Genomic DNA, 17,047 nt, shown 5'->3' with positions numbered 1-17,047 from the left:
TGCATTCAGCATGGCAAAACTATATTCAATACTGAATAATTGAAGATATTTGGAATATTTTCTTTCCGTTTTTTTTTTTTATCATTTGCATATCATTATCAAGTCTATCGATCCTGTGATTTCCACAATTCCAAAACTTTTCCTTATTGGTGTAGCAATGTTGAGGAGTGTATTATTTAAGAAATAAATTCATGCAGTTTTGAACATGGAAGTAAATTGCTGCTTTGAAACTTTTTCACTTTTATATGAATTTGGGGTTTTCAATAAAGATAAGGGTATGTTCACACGATGAGAGGCATTTACGTGTGAAAAGACAGACTGTTTACAGCTGCCTCGTTTCACACGTAAATGCTCCTCCTCGCATTTTGCGAGCCGTCTGAGACGCTCGTAAATCTTGAGCTGTGCTTCATTGAGTTCAATGAAGAACAGCTCAAATTACGTGGCAAAGAAGTGCCCTGCACTTCTTTGCCGAGGCAGTCTATTTACGCGTTGTCGTTTGACAGCTGTCAAACGACGACGCGTAAATTACAGGTTGTCTGCACAGTACGTCGGCAAACCCATTCAAATGAATGGGCAGATGTTTGCCGACGTATTGCAGCCCTATTTACAGACGTAAAACGAGGCATAATACGCCTCGTTTACGTCTGAAAATAGGTCGTGTGAACCCAGCCTAAGGCCTCAGCGGGGATGCAGTGGTCACGTGTGGGGAGCTGGCTTGCCATCACTGCAGGACAGCTAACAAAGACTTGCGGGACAACCGGAGCAACTAGGGATATAACAGGTGAGCAATATTTCCCTGCGTTTAGCAAATTTTTGTTTCCTCTCGGAAAAACCTGTCATCAGGGAACTATGACGTGTTAAGCATGCTGTTCAACCCTGGAAGCATTCTTATGATCACACGCACTCAAACTGCTTATCTATGATCACAGCCACAATGTAAGTGCAGAAGGATAAGGGTGGATCCAGTCCAGTGGATGGATGAGCAGCAATGGAACTCAGCAGTGTTGGGAACAGAATGTCATAGCTCATTTATGTCGTCAAAGACAAATCAGTGTGAGGTTCCTACAACTATCAATAAATAAAAACAAATTGTGATGGAAACCATGCAAAATTTTAGATATTTAAAGGGATTGTCCAGGAATAAATTGTATTTCTATTTTAACTTAATGTGACATGTACAATTAACTTCCTAATACAACGACTGTTTATAGCTTGTGGCGTTACTTACTTCTAATGTCCGGTCATGTGAGTGCCCTAAGAGTCAATTTTTCACTTACTCTGATGTTCTGTGTCTATGCTCAGCCGGCACTTCCGGAAGAGCAGTGGCACGGCGCGTCATCAACTAGGTTTACTGGCAGTGGGACCAGAGGCAGAGCTCTGAAGAGCTTTTGAAACATCCTCCCAGTCCACTGCCTGTAAACCTAGTTGATGACGCACCCTGCCTCTGCTCTGCTGGAAGTGCTGACTGAGCAAAGACAGGGAATGTTGTCTCTGCTAATACACGCCCCCTTCTTTTCTCTCTCGGAGTTGCCGTACTGCATGCCAATCTACTATGGTCGCCCACACCCCCTCCTCCGTTTGGATTCCGCTTATAATACCCGTCCTTTTCACTTCATGCAATGCCCACGCATCACGTTGCTCCTTTCCGCGCGTCGCTCCCTCCTTCGCATCGCCCCTTTGCCTCCCCCCCGCGTCGCCGGGGATGTTGGGGGTTATATACAGGTATGAGGATGTAATACACAGGGATGATGGGGTTATATACAGGGATAATGGGGTAATACACAGGGATGATGGGGGTTATATACAGGGATGATGAGGTAATATACAGGACTGATGGGGTAATACACAGGGATGATGGGGTTTTTATACAGGGATGATGAGGTAAAACACATGGATGATGGGGGTTATATAAAGGGATGATTAAATAATACACAGGGATAATGGGGGTTACATACAGGGAGGGTGAAGTTATATCATCCCTGTGTATAACCTCCATCATCCCTGTGTATTACCTCATCATCCTTGTATATAACCGCCATTATCCTTGTATATAACATCATCCCTCTTTATAACCCCCATTATCCCTGTATGTAGCCCCCATCATCCCTGTATGTAGCCCTCATCATCCCTGTATGTAGCCCTCATCATCCCTATATATAACCCCCATCATCCCTGTGTATAACCCCCCATCATCCCTGTATATAACCCACATCCCCATCGTGTGATAATTACTGGGTGTGTGTGACTGTCCAGGGAGCTGGTGACTGTAATTAGAGACGGCAATAACCCTGTGAACATAGAGGGCGTGGCAGTATGCAAATATCTGAGATACTGTGGATCACAATGTGTTACAATACAGGAAACAGCCAGGACCAGAAGCAAGGGATGTAAACAAATAGCAAGGGATGTAAACAAACAGAAAGAGCAGCAGTGACGAGATCAAACAGAAACTGGTTAGAAGGTTAGTAGGGGGTTTTAAGAAAGGCAAACCAAGGCTGGGGGACACTTTTTAGAAAATATTTTTTTCCTGGCCAACCCGTATAAGTTCTTACCGTTAAATTTACTTCCTCTCAGATTGTCAAAAACCATCTTCTTCAGTTTTGCAACACTTCGTATATCTGAGGGAGATAAGCATATAACAACTGATACTATTCCTGTATTTTTTATTTTATTTTTTACTCTGAATCTGGAACATCTAGGATTTTGTTAAGGCACATATCAATATTTTTATACCAGCATTTATACACATATGCAAGGTTGGGGGTTATGGGATAAACCTCCCCCATGCCTCCCAATCCCGCCAGATCCTGATATTCAGGAGAAGCATTTTTTAGTAATATATTAAAACTAGTAATATCAATAACCCATTATTAGCTTTAAAGGCAGCTGCCAGCATAGGAGGGAATCACTGTATATAAGAGTTCAATGAAGGTAGGAATGAAGAGGAGGAGGAGTTATGTGGTGTCTGCTTTATGAAGGAGGGGAAAGTTGGACCTGTAGGCATTATTTGGGCATTGTAGGCAGTGAATGGGCACTATAATCCATGATACATCTGGGCAATTTGGACACTCTGTTGGTACTGTTTGACTTTATGCGAGCAAATTATGGCACTTGCTGGGCACTATATGGTTATATGTAAGTACAGTATAGCATTGTGTGGACACTGGCTCCATGCAGACAAAGAATGTCTCTAAATCACAGAGTTAACAAGGCTGATGATCTATAAATCCATCTAGAATAACCAATGCTCCTTCAATGTTGATACAGAGGAGAGTATAGAGCAGGCAGAAGCCAATTTGACTAATTTTAAGGTACAAAGTCCTTTCCGACTCCAAATATAGTGAGGAGATTAAATTACTGCATCAACCACCCATCTCTAGTGCTCTAGTGCCCATAACTTTACTTTTAACATTACTTTATAGAAAGGCAACCAGGCTCCTTTTGAACACTTTCAGTAAATTCACTATAACAACTTCTTCTATTAGAGAGTTCTATAGTGTCACTGCTTTTACAGTAAAAAATCCCCTTCTATGTTTGTGTAGAAACCTTATTTTCTCTATACGTAGTGGATTACTCTCTTGTTAAAGTTAGTCCTTGGTGGTTTAAGTGGCTGTGAACTAAGTGGAGTTCTAAAACCGGATTGTGTTGCTGTACTTCTGTATTGTGTTGCTGTATTTCTGTGTTTGTGAATCTGTTTTGATTGCTAGCAAATAGAAGATAGCAAAAACTCACACAATTTAAAAAAAAAAATTTGTAATTTTTTTATTTTTTTTTTTTTTCCCTTGCAGATTCGTTCCAGCTGAACAGCTGACGAGGGGGAAGGGGTTAACTGGACACAGGTGGTATAAATTAGTCAGCAGACCTCATTTTGAGCTTGCTCTTTCTGAGCTTGGTGGTTTAAGTGGCTGTGAACTAAGTGGAGTTCTAAAACCGGATTGTGTTGCTGTACTTCTGTATTGTGTTGCTGTATTTCTGTGTTTGTGAATCTGTTTTGATTGCTAGCAAATAGAAGATAGCAAAAACTCACACAATTTAAAAAAAAAAATTTGTAATTTTTTTTTTTTTTTTTTTTCCCTTGCAGATTCGTTCCAGCTGAACAGCTGACGAGGGGGAAGGGGTTAACTGGACACAGGTGGTATAAATTAGTCAGCAGACCTCATTTTGAGCTTGCTCTTTCTGAGCTTGGTGGTTTAAGTGGCTGTGAACTAAGTGGAGTTCTAAAACCGGAGTTGAAAAGAGGAGTTGAAGCCCCAGTAAGTACTCTTCTTTTTCTTTGACAATTGTTCGCTGTTTTGGTGTAACTTGGATAATGGATAGCAAGATTGGAGGTTTTCTTCAGTGCACAGTTTGTCATATGTATACACGACTGGAGCCGGAGTTCCAGGGTGAATATCTCTGTGGCAGATGTGAGCATGTTGTTCACCTGGAAGCTCGTATTAGAGATCTGGAGGAGCAGAATGCAACACTGAGGAGGATAGACAATTTTGAGCGGAGCTTGCTGCTCACAGAGCATGCAGTTAGTGGGTTAGAACTGGAGGGTGAAGACATGGGTGAGCAGGATCAGGTAAGTAGCTGGGTTAATGTAGTTAGGGGCAGTAGAAAGGGGTCAAAGACAAGGAAGGCCGATCCGGTTTCTGGCATTCCAAGCAAAATTGCCAGGTTGGGTGATGATGCGAGGGTGTCAGTCTCAGAAAAGGCAGCCCTAGTGGATACTGATCTCCCTAACAGCCGGGAGAACAGCCCAGCTAGTAGTCGGTGGGATGGTAATGCAGGCAAGCCAAGACAATTGATAGTTGTAGGGGATTCTATAATCAGGAAGACGGATAGAATAATTTGTCGCCATGACCGCCTCAACCGAATGGTTTGCTGTCTCCCTGGTGCCAGGGTTCGGCATGTGGTGGAACGGGTGGACAAATTGCTGGGAGGGGCTGGTGATGATCCAGCTGTCGTGGTCCATGTCGGTACCAACGACAGAATAAATGGTAGGTGGAGGAGCCTTAAGAATAATTTTAAAGAACTAGGCTACAAGCTGAAGGGAAGGACCTCCAAGGTTGTATTCTCAGGAATACTGCCTGTGCCATGCGCATCACAGGAAAGACAGCGGGAGCTTAGGGAGTTAAATGCATGGCTGAAGTCTTGGTGTAGAGGAGAAGGATTTGGGTTCCTAGAGCACTGGGCTGACTTTTCATTGGGGTACAAACTGTATTCTGCAGATGATTTGCACCTAAATGGAAGGGGGTCCGCTGTGCTGGGGGAGAGAATTCTAGCTGGGGTGGCGGAGTATTTAAACTAGGGCTGAGGAGGGAGGTCAATGTAGAAAAAAAAGGGGTAGCCAGGTTAGAGAGGGGTCAGACTATATTGGTGGGGGGAGAAACAGAATGTGGGGAGAGGACTAGACAACAAGATAAGGAGATCCTTTCGTTACAAAACATCAGTGTAAATAAAAAGGACCGATTAATGTCAAATCACATTTCTGATAATAAAAGTGAAAAACTGACAGGCAAGTTAAAGTGTATGTTCACAAATGCCAGAAGTCTAGCAAGCAAAATGGGGGAGCTGGAGGCCTTGATACTGGAAGAAAATATAGATATAGTTGGTGTTGCTGAAACATGGCTGGACTCTTCACATGACTGGGCTGTAAATCTACAGGGTTTTACACTTTTTCGTAAAGACAGGACAAATAGGAAAGGTGGTGGTGTATGTCTGTATGTGAGAAGTGATATGAAGGCGAGTGTGAAAGAGACAATAGTGGGTGAAGACTGTGAGGAGGTTGAAACCTTGTGGGTGGAACTAGAAAGGGAGGTAAACACTGAAAAAATTACTTTTGGTGTAATCTATAGACCCCCCAATATAACTGAGGAGATGGAAGGTCAGATATATAAACAGATGGAGCGGGCTGCACAGGCGGGTACTGTAGTGATAATGGGAGATTTTAATTTCCGGGATATTAATTGGTGTCATGGTTCGGCTTCAACTGCAAAGGGGAGACATTTCCTCAACCTGTTGCAGGAAAATTTTATGGGCCAGTTTGTGGAAGACCCGACTAGAGGTGAAGCTCTGTTGGATCTGGTCATTTCTAATAATGCAGATCTTGTTGGGAATGTCAATGTTCGTGAAAACCTCGGTAACAGTGATCATAATATAGTTACATTTTACCTATACTGTAAAAAACAAACGCAGGCTGGGAGGGCAAAAACATTTAATTTTAAGAAAGCCAATTTCCCCAGGATGAGGGCTGCAATTCAGGATATAGACTGGGAAGAACTAATGTCAAATAATGGAACAAATGATAAATGGGAGATTTTCAAATCTACTTTGAGTTATTATAGTGCAAAATTTATTCCTACAGGTAATAAGTATAAACGACTCAAATTAAACCCCACATGGCTTACACCTTCTGTGAAAGGGGCAATACATGACAAAAAAAGGGCATTTAAAAAATACAAATCTGAGGGTACAGCTGTAGCCTTTGTAAAATATAAAGAGCTTAATAAAATATGTAAAAATGTAATAAAATTAGCAAAAATACAAAATGAAAGGCAGGTGGCCAAGGATAGTAAAACAAATCCTAAAAAATTCTTCAAGCATATAAATGCAAAAAAGCCAAGGTCTGAACATGTAGGACCCCTAGATAATGGTAATGGGGAGTTGATCACAGGGGATCAAGAGAAGGCAGAGTTACTAAATGGGTTCTTTAGCTCTGTATATACAACAGAAGAAAGAGCAGCTGATGTAGCCGGTGCCAGTGCTGTTAATATATCAGTTGATATACTGAATTGGATGAATGTAGAGATGGTCCAAGCTAAATTAAATAAAATAAATGTGCACAAGGCTCCGGGACCAGATGGGTTACACCCTAGAATTCTTAAAGAGCTTAGTTCAGTTATTTCTGTCCCCCTTTTCATAATATTCAGAGAATCTCTAGTGACTGGTATAGTGCCAAGGGACTGGCGCAGGGCAAATGTGGTGCCTATTTTCAAAAAGGGCTCTAGGTCTTCCCCGGGTAATTATAGACCAGTAAGCTTAACATCCATCGTGGGGAAAATGTTTGAGGGGCTATTGAGGGACTATATACAGGATTATGTGACAATAAATAGCATTATAAGTGACAGCCAGCACGGTTTTACTAAGGACAGAAGTTGTCAAACTAACCTAATCTGTTTTTATGAAGAGGTGAGCAGAAGTTTAGACAGAGGGGTCGCTGTGGATTTAGTGTTTTTGGACTTTGCAAAGGCATTTGACACTGTCCCCCATAGACGCCTAATGGGTAAATTAAGGACTATAGGTTTAGAAAATATAGTTTGTAATTGGATTGAGAATTGGCTCAAGGACCGTATCCAGAGAGTTGTGGTCAATGATTCCTACTCTGAATGGTCCCCGGTTATAAGTGGTGTACCCCAGGGTTCAGTGCTGGGACCACTATTATTCAACTTATTTATTAATGATATAGAGGAAGGGATTAATAGCACTATTTCTATTTTTGCAGATGACACCAAGCTATGTAATATAGTTCAGACTATGGAAGATGTTCATGAATTACAGGCAGATTTAAACAAACTAAGTGTTTGGGCGTCCACTTGGCAAATGAAGTTTAATGTAGATAAATGTAAAGTTATGCATCTTGGTACCAACAACCTGCATGCATCATATGTCCTAGGGGGAGCTACACTGGCGGATTCACTTGTTGAGAAGGATCTGGGTGTTCTTGTAAATCATAAACTCAATAACAGCATGCAGTGTCAATCAGCTGCTTCAAAGGCCAGCAGGATATTGTCGTGTATTAAAAGAGGCATGGACTCGCGGGACAGGGATGTAATATTACCACTTTACAAAGCATTAGTGAGGCCCCATCTAGAATATGCAGTTCAGTTCTGGGCTCCAGTTCATAGAAAGGATGCCCTGGAGTTGGAAAAAATACAAAGAAGAGCAACGAAGCTAATAAGGGGCATGGAGAATTTAAGTTATGAGGAAAGATTGAAAGAATTAAACCTATTTAGCCTTGAAAAAAGAAGACTAAGGGGGGACATGATTAACTTATATAAATATATTAATGGCACATACAAAAAATATGGTGAAATCCTGTTCCTTGTAAAACCCCCTCAAAAAACAAGGGGGCACTCCCTCCGTCTGGAGAAAAAAAGGTTCAAGCTGCAGAGGCGACAAGGCTTCTTTACAGTGAGAACTGTGAATTTATGGAATAGCCTACCGCAGGAGCTGGTCACAGCAGGGACAGTAGATGGCTTTAAAAAAGGGTTAGATAATTTCCTAGAACAAAAAAATATTAGCTCCTATGTGTAGAAATTTTTCCTTCCCTTTTCCCTTCCCTTGGTTGAACTTGATGGACATGTGTCTTTTTTCAGCCGTACTAACTATGTAACTATGTAACTATGTAACTATGTCTATATTGTCATGTCATCTCCATATTCACCTTTGATGTATTTATACATAGTTATTAGGTCACCTCTCAACCTTAATTTTTTCCAAACGTAACCCAAATTTTGTCAATCTTTCTGGGTACTGTAGTCCACCAATTCCATGTATTACTTTAGTACCTGCCTTTGAACCCGCTCACGCTCTACTATGATCTTCTTGTGCACTGGTGCCCAAACTGTACACAATATTTCATGTATGGTCTTACTAGAGATTTATAAAATGGTAGAACTTCGTTCCTGTTATGTGCATCTATGCCCCTTTGATGCACCCCATGATCTTATTTGCCTTGGTTGCTATAGTTATGGTTACTGCTGACTAACAATTCTCTCCTTTTCCATGTCCGTCTTCCTTAGTGTTTTTCCATTCAGTGTGTAATTGTGACATGTATTTTATTGTGTGTTAATTAACTTTTTAGGGCATTTTCACACAACTTATATCCAGGCCTATTTCGGAGCATAAAACACTTATAATACACTCTGAAATACACTTGAAATACACCTGCATAAAACTTCCAATTAACCCCTTCAGGACTGAGCCTGTTTTGGCCTTGTGGACGCAGGCGATTTTTTCAAATCTGACATGTGTTAGTTTATGTGGCAATAGCTTTGGAATGCTTTTTCCTATCCAAGCGATTCTGAGATTGTTTTTTCGTGACATATTGTACTTTATGTCTGTGAAAAAATTTGGTCGATAAATTCAGTATTTATTTGTGAAAAACACCAACATTTTGAGAAAATTTGCAAAAAATTGCTTTTTTCTAAATTTGAATGTATCTGCTTACAAAACAGATATTAATACCACACACAATTGTTATTAGTTAACATTTCCCATATGTCTACTTTATGTTTGCATAGTTTTTGAACGTCCTTTTTCTAGGACGTTACAAGGCTTAGAACTTTAGCAACAATTTCTCACATTTTCAAGAAATTTCCAAAACCTATTTTTTCATGGGCCAGTTCATTACTGAAGTGGCTTTGAGGGCGTTATATATTAGAAACTCCATTTTAAAAACTTCACCCCTCAAGGATTCAAAACAGCATTCAGAAAGTTTTTTAACCCTTCAGGCGTTTCACAGGAATTAAAGCAAAGTAGAGGTGTAATTTACAAATGTAATTTTTTTTGCAGAAATTAATTTGTAATAGAAATTTTTTTTGTAACACAGAAGGTTTTACATGAGAAACGCAACTCAATATTTATTGCCCAGATTCTGTAGTATTTAGAAATATCCCACATGTGGCCCTAGTGTACTGGACTGAAACACAGGCCTCACAAGCAAAGGAGCACCCAGTGGATTTTGAAGCCTCCGTTTTATTACAATATGTTTTAGGCTCCATGTCTGGTTTAAAGAGGTCTTGTGGTGCCTAAACAGTGGAAACCACCAAAAAGTGAACCGATTTTGGAAACTACACCCCTCAAGGAATTTATCTAATTGTATAGTGAGCATTTTAACCCCTCAGTTTTTTTGCTGAATTTATTGGAATTAATCTGGGAAAATGAAAACTTAAATTTCTTCTGGAGAAACACAGACATTTATAATTTTTGCAAGGAATAAAGGAGAAAAAGCACCCCAACATGTGTAAAGAAATTTATCCTGATTACGGAAATACCCCATATGTGGTCATAAACTTATGTTTGAACACATTACAGCCCTCAGAAGGAAAGGAGCGCCATTTGGTTTTTGGATCTCAAATTTTGCTATAATGGTTTTCGGTGCCATGTCGCATTTGCAACGCCCTGGAGGGACCAAAACAGCGTAAACCCCCCAAAAGTGACCCTATTCACTATCAGAAATCCAAGAGAGAAAATGCCTCTTCAGTGGTATATAACTTGCGTGACATTTTTTTACGTTTTTTTTTTAAACTTATTTTTTGTAACCGTTTTAATAAAAGTAACAAAGAAAAAGTCCATTAATCCATTGATCAATAAATTTATAAATGACCCTAACAATTAATCAATTAGTATCTAGAATTAATAGAACTGTAAAATATAGGAATAAATTATTTTATCTAAATGTGTGTGTATATGTATATATTACGCATACATATATAATCAATTGAATCTTTACAACTAATCAATTGTTGAATGACTAATAATGAATAACTTTATGAACGACCCTAACAATCAATTATTTGATATGTAGAATTAATAAAATTAATCATTTATATGAATGTATGTATGTGTATATATATATGTATTACGTGTGCGTATATCTATACCACATTATAGCTATATATTTAATTAATTAAATCACAACTAAATTATGACAACCCTAATAAATAATACATTTATGAACAACCCTAACAATGAATCAATGTATTTAGAATTTACAGACGTGTAAAATATATGAAGAGATTTATATAAGTATATGTGTGTATACGTATATATTACATGTACGTATATATCCATATGATGTTATAGATATATAACATCCCTAATTATTCATTTTTAGTATTAACAAATTTCAAATATATGTCTATATATAATATATAACAAAAATGTTACTGCCACCAGGTGAAGATTAACTCTACCTACTTTGAGTGGACACTATATAAAGTGAGTAACAATTGGATGTGGATACCGGCTCTGATGAAGTCCCTGAGTGGATGAAACGCGTTAGCCAATGATAATTTATCTTGACTCGTCAGTGTTTTGACGTCACGCCCAGTGTACCCTTTTTTTAGCTGATCCCAGGTTGATCCATGCTGGGTCAATACTATCTGGTCCTGTGCCGCAAACTGAATCATTATAAACGGGCACAGATCGACGAAACAAGGAGGTCGGTGCTGGGTCACCTTGCTGGGTGAGAAATACTGGGAACATATTTCCCTCATTTATCCCGTTCTGAAGCACGTAATCGGGACCTCACCGTTCACTCCGTGCCGGAGTGGAGCTCCACCTTACACAGGTGGCTGAAATTGGACCATGCTGGTCGAATCCGAGCAATGGATCATTTCTCTCCTCTAAAGAAAAGAGATTTCTTTCCAACAACTGGAGGTGTTGCTTGAGAGACTCTGTGTTTCTAACAACGACAAATGGACACAGGCTCATCATATTTTTATTGAGGACACCCATTTGGCCGAACATACAACCGATATATCGAAGGGGCCCCTCGATTGCAACAATACACAAAAAATAGATAAGTACATCTGGATTGGTAAACAAGTTCCATATTGATTGTTTAATGTAATTATATTGTACTGTGCATTCTGTCTTGGATTCGGATTAAGCAATTCATGATATGATTATTTTTTCGGCTGATCCTGTTATATGATACCTTTTAGTGATTTTTTTTTTGTATGTCTTTGACTCTTGTCCTTTGACTATGCTATGAAGTTATATGGTTAATTGACTTGACTCAAACTTTAAATTAATTAATAAGTTTGTACTTTTTTACACAAAGTCCTACCTAGAGTGTGCTGGTTTATGTCCAATATTTGTTTTCTTTTTTGTTTTTTCATACTATCTATTTGGACGGCACCGTGCATAATAATGTTTGCATCTTTTCTAGGTGATCTAATTGGATAACCTTTCTAGTTTTTTCTATATAATATATATTACGTATGTGTGTGTGTGTGTGTGTGTGTATGTATGTATATATATATATATATATATATATGTATGTATGTATGCATATATATATATATATATATATATATAGACATGATATGTGTGTGTATATATATATATATATACACACAGTATATAAATATATATACCTATATGATTATATATATATATATATATATATATGTGTGTGTGTATACATATATATATATATATATATATATATATATATATATATATATATACATTTATTATAAGCCCTAATTGATTATTAATTAACTAATTAATAGTCTGAGTACTATCTAAACTATCTACCTAACAGACTACCTAAACTATAACTAGCTGCTTACACTAAACTATCTAGGTGGAGCTGTTTTTGTGTGTTTTTCACAGTTGGTGTGTCTTTATACGAGACACATAGCAGCTGCTTGGCACAGTGCTTCTTCTCTCTCACTGTCTCAGAACGATCTGACAGGGAAGGAGGAGAAACATTGTAACAAACAGCGTGAAAGTTTGTTGCTGCAACAAACTTTGCTGTGAACACCATGATTAGTTGATCATGGTGATCACGTCATCGGGATCGACACCAATCCGGTCCTGATGTCTTCCCTTAGCACTAAGGCTGCTAGTAGCAGCGTGTGCTGAGAGATTCAGAGCACAGGGAGAGCGCTGTTCACTCTGTTCTGACACCACGTAGATTAACGGGCTGCAGGACAAAGGACCAGCACTGCAGCCCGTTAATCTACGTGGACTAGTCGTGAAGGGGTTAATGTCAAAGGGAAATACACTATGTAGTTCATATGAGGCATATTTTTACGTGGTTGAATTAAAGAAACACCTCATAAAAAATAAGTGAATGATTGAAGGAACAGGGGGAGTAGGAAAAGTAGTGTGTTTCATAGATATAAAAAATAAAAAATACTTTATTATTAAATTGTTATTAAAAACAATGTTGGATGTAATTTACGTTGCGCCAAAGTCCCCTAGATTGGCACAATATGACAAATTATGTCTAAATTAAATTGCTCCAATTCTATAGTAGTATATTGATTTATATAGACGACTGACCTCTCAGTGTTGGTGAGAAAACAGTCAATTGCAAGCAAACAATTATTATTAAGGTTCCTCCAACGGGCTGTAGATAAAGCCCAGCGATGGGGAAACCCCTACATCAATCTTGCTGCAATGGGTTCCATGTACAGGCATATAACTGCATAGATTGCATGCACAAATATCCTGTGTGAGCAGACACGACACAGCAGAGTCGAAACTGCTGCGTGCCAGCAACTACACAGGAGTAGGAAAGGAACAAGCCCACAACAAGTGACAGCACTGTTGAATTGCCTAGATAGTGACCTGTGAATGATGTATCAGCAAATACTCTGCCCTGTCAGGCAGTCAATGACTTGCAAATCACAGCTTGTGTGTTATCATGTATGTGTATCTCGGCATAGCAGAGTTGAAACTGCTATGCTGTGACAGCTCTGCAAGGGGGAGTAACAGATCGGCCGTGCTCCCGGATGGGCGGCCACACAGGCAGTGTGCCTTGCAGGGGTGAGTACTCTGCCTGTCAGGCAGTTAGTATACTGAAGCACAGTTTCTTTATTATTTATTATGTAAGTTGAGCTGCCAGGTCATTCACACACACGTGGTGAGGGCTGGGGGAAGGAGAGCCGCTATCAGCTGTCTGTGTACGGACTTTACTCAGACACAGCTCGGCTCCGTTCCCCTGTGCAGAGCAAACTAAATCAGCTGCTCAGCGTGCAGCCTCGGCAGGCCATTGTCCCTAACTAAAGCAGATATTCTGCAGGGTAGATGGTGAATAGGACTGCTAGTAGGCAGTACGGAGCAATATTGAGCATCCAACATTGACAGTGGTATTTAAAAGAACACCCGACGCTACTCCCGGCTTCTTCCAGGGGTGGTGACCGCCGGAATCAGAGGCCAGATATGCAAAAAAATTCCTGATTGACAGGAATGGTGACCAATCCAAACAGTTTAGGAGTGGAGACAAAGTAACAGTGCAACATGATACTTCCGTTTAGTTCCAGGATTGTATCCATGCTAGAATAACATTGCCCAAGCTCAAACCTATCTAGTTGTAACAAGAAGCTAAGTTAGAAGTTAGATCCAGACACTATAATATATAATTAGAGTACACACAGTGTTATACTGCAGGATCGATAGTTTGAATGTGAATATAATAACGATGTGACAGAAAAGGTGGAAGGGAGAAAAGGGGAAAGGGAAATGCATGACAAAAATCATCACCATAAGCCATCCCTGGATAATGCCAGAACATATTGTATAAATATAGTCCATTAGTCATTTTATTGATGACAAAAACAGTACTAAAAAGATCAATCTCAATCACTCATAACCATGGGTGAGACGAGAAAATGAATGAGTTTCAAAAAGAGACTACTGTCAATGGTTATAACCATATCGGGTAAGGATAAACTCATAGATCCATAGTACTGAACTATGTTGATAATTCGGTATGTATCCCAAGGTACAAATTATGGGTATAAAGCTCAGTAGGTTCATAATTAAATAATTAAAGATCTTCCTTATCAGAGATCCTAGATAGTTCCGGGTTCAAAGGAAGCAACCAAAGTTGAAATTTTCGTTTAAACCAGATGGTTTAACGGAATTCATACGGAATATCCACTCGCTTTCTCTCTTCAATAGGGCCTCATCGAGGTTGCCCCCTCTAATATCCATATTGAGTTTGCAAATGGCCCAACCTTTCAAGGTCTGCCATTCCAGATTGTGTCTCTTTTTAAAATGTTTGGCAATTGGAGTGGGTGTGAATATTTTATTTTGGAATTTGCATTCTCTCTCAGTTTTGTCATAATTTACGATTGTCCTGATATGTTCTCCCATACGTATTTTGAGTGCTCTGATCGTTTTACCCACATACCTCAAGCCGCAGGGGCACTCCAAACAATACACAACTCCTTCAGAGCCACAATTCATATGTTCTTTGATCTTATACAGTACTCCAAAACATCAGTGAACTGCTTGGTTATGGTCAAAATTCTACACGCCTTGCATAGCTTGCAAGGGAAAAACCCTGCATTTTGGACCCTCCTGTTACCTTCACCCCGCGTGAAATGGCTTGCAACCAGAAGATTCGAAATACTGGTTCCTTTACGATACCCTGAAAGGGCCCTCTCTCCCAAAATTGTGTTAAGATTAGGGTCAGATTTAAGTACATACCAATGTTTGTTTATGATCTGCATCATACTGTCCCAGTCTGCATGGTAGTCCGTGATGAATCTAGGCTGTGTTGGAAATTCACAAGTTGAGACAGCTTTCACAGATTGTGTCTTTTTAGAAGTGAGCAATTCTTCACGGTTAGTTCTTAATGCTATGTTATAGGCCTCCTTGATGTTACGATTAGAATAGTGTCTCGCCTGCAGCCTAGCCTTCAATTCAACTGCTCGTTTTTTGAAGTTGATAAAGGTTGAGCAATTGCGTCTCAATCTCAAAAATTCCCCCTTTGGTATTGCCCTGATTGTGTTTTTTGAGTGTGCACTTTCAGCAGCTAATAGGCTGTTGGTGGCAGTCACCTTTCTATAAAGATCCGTGTGTAGATTCCTCTCTGAATCTGTGTAAACGAGGACATCCAAAAACGGAATCGACTGCTGATTATAGTCAAGGGTCAACTTCAGATTAAATTCATTGTCATTCAATTTATCAATGAAATTTTCCAAATCCAGAACGGAACCCCCCCATATGACGAATATGTCGTCAATGAAACGCCTCCAAAGACAGACGCTATCCGTCAGGATTTTTAGCTCATCACAAAAAACAATTGCCTCTTCCCACCAACCAAGATAGATGTTAGCGAATGTAGGGGCCACAGCTGCTCCCATCGCCGTGCCCCTAATCTGCAGGTAAAACCGCCCATCAAATATAAAATAGTTCCGTGTGAGGATAAATCTCAATGCTTGAAGAATAAAGTCCTTCCTCACAGGGTTCAGACTCAAGTCTCTAGATAGATAGTAGTCTACCGCTAAACAACCTCTAGAGTGATTAATGCTGGTATAAAGGCTTTCCACGTCACAGGTTACTAAAATTTCATCTTGGTTGAGACTGATTCCATCCAATTCTTTAAGTATTTGCATAGTGTCTCTGGTGTGGGAAGGTAAGTTGGACACAATATCACGGAGTTCATTATCAAGCCACTTGTTGCACTTTTCCGTTGTTTAGCGGTAGACTACTATCTATCTAGAGACTTGAGTCTGAACCCTGTGAGGAAGGACTTTATTCTTCAAGCATTGAGATTTATCCTCACACGGAACTATTTTATATTTGATGGGCGGTTTTACCTGCAGATTAGGGGCACGGCGATGGGAGCAGCTGTGGCCCCTACATTCGCTAACATCTATCTTGGTTGGTGGGAAGAGGCAATTGTTTTTTGTGATGAGCTAAAAATCCTGACGGATAGCGTCTGTCTTTGGAGGCGTTTCATTGACGACATATTCGTCATATGGGGGGGTTCCGTTCTGGATTTGGAAAATTTCATTGATAAATTGAATGACAATGAATTTAATCTGAAGTTGACCCTTGACTATAATCAGCAGTCGATTCCGTTTTTGGATGTCCTCGTTTACACAGATTCAGAGAGGAATCTACACACGGATCTTTATAGAAAGGTGACTGCCACCAACAGCCTATTAGCTGCTGAAAGTGCACACTCAAAAAACACAATCAGGGCAATACCAAAGGGGGAATTTTTGAGATTGAGACGCAATTGCTCAACCTTTATCAACTTCAAAAAACGAGCAGTTGAATTGAAGGCTAGGCTGCAGGCGAGACACTATTCTAATCGTAACATCAAGGAGGCCTATAACATAGCATTAAGAACTAACCGTGAAGAATTGCTCACTTCTAAAAAGACACAATCTGTGAAAGCTGTCACAACTTGTGAATTTCCAACACAACCTAGATTCATCACGGACTACCATGCAGACTGGGACAGTATGATGCAGATCATAAACAAACATTGGTATGTACTTAAATCTGACTCTAATCTTAACAC

The 17,047-nt window shown here is 39.6% G+C and overlaps 1 protein-coding gene across 1 annotated transcript in view; it reads right to left on the bottom strand.

Annotated features, from left to right (window-relative positions):
• IZUMO3 (IZUMO family member 3) overlaps nucleotides 1-17,047 on the bottom strand; it is a 91,108-nt gene that overhangs the window by 15,549 nt on the left and 58,512 nt on the right. Inside the window, exon 2 of the mRNA XM_075840820.1 lies at nucleotides 2,553-2,618. Coding sequence (XP_075696935.1) covers nucleotides 2,553-2,618 — 66 coding nt within the window. The remainder of the gene's footprint in view (nucleotides 1-2,552; nucleotides 2,619-17,047) is intronic.

This window comes from Rhinoderma darwinii, chromosome 10 (genome assembly GCF_050947455.1).
Source record: "Rhinoderma darwinii isolate aRhiDar2 chromosome 10, aRhiDar2.hap1, whole genome shotgun sequence".
NCBI classification, from domain to species: Eukaryota; Metazoa; Chordata; class Amphibia; order Anura; family Rhinodermatidae; genus Rhinoderma; species Rhinoderma darwinii.
This window is presented reverse-complemented; position numbering and strand designations above follow the sequence as displayed.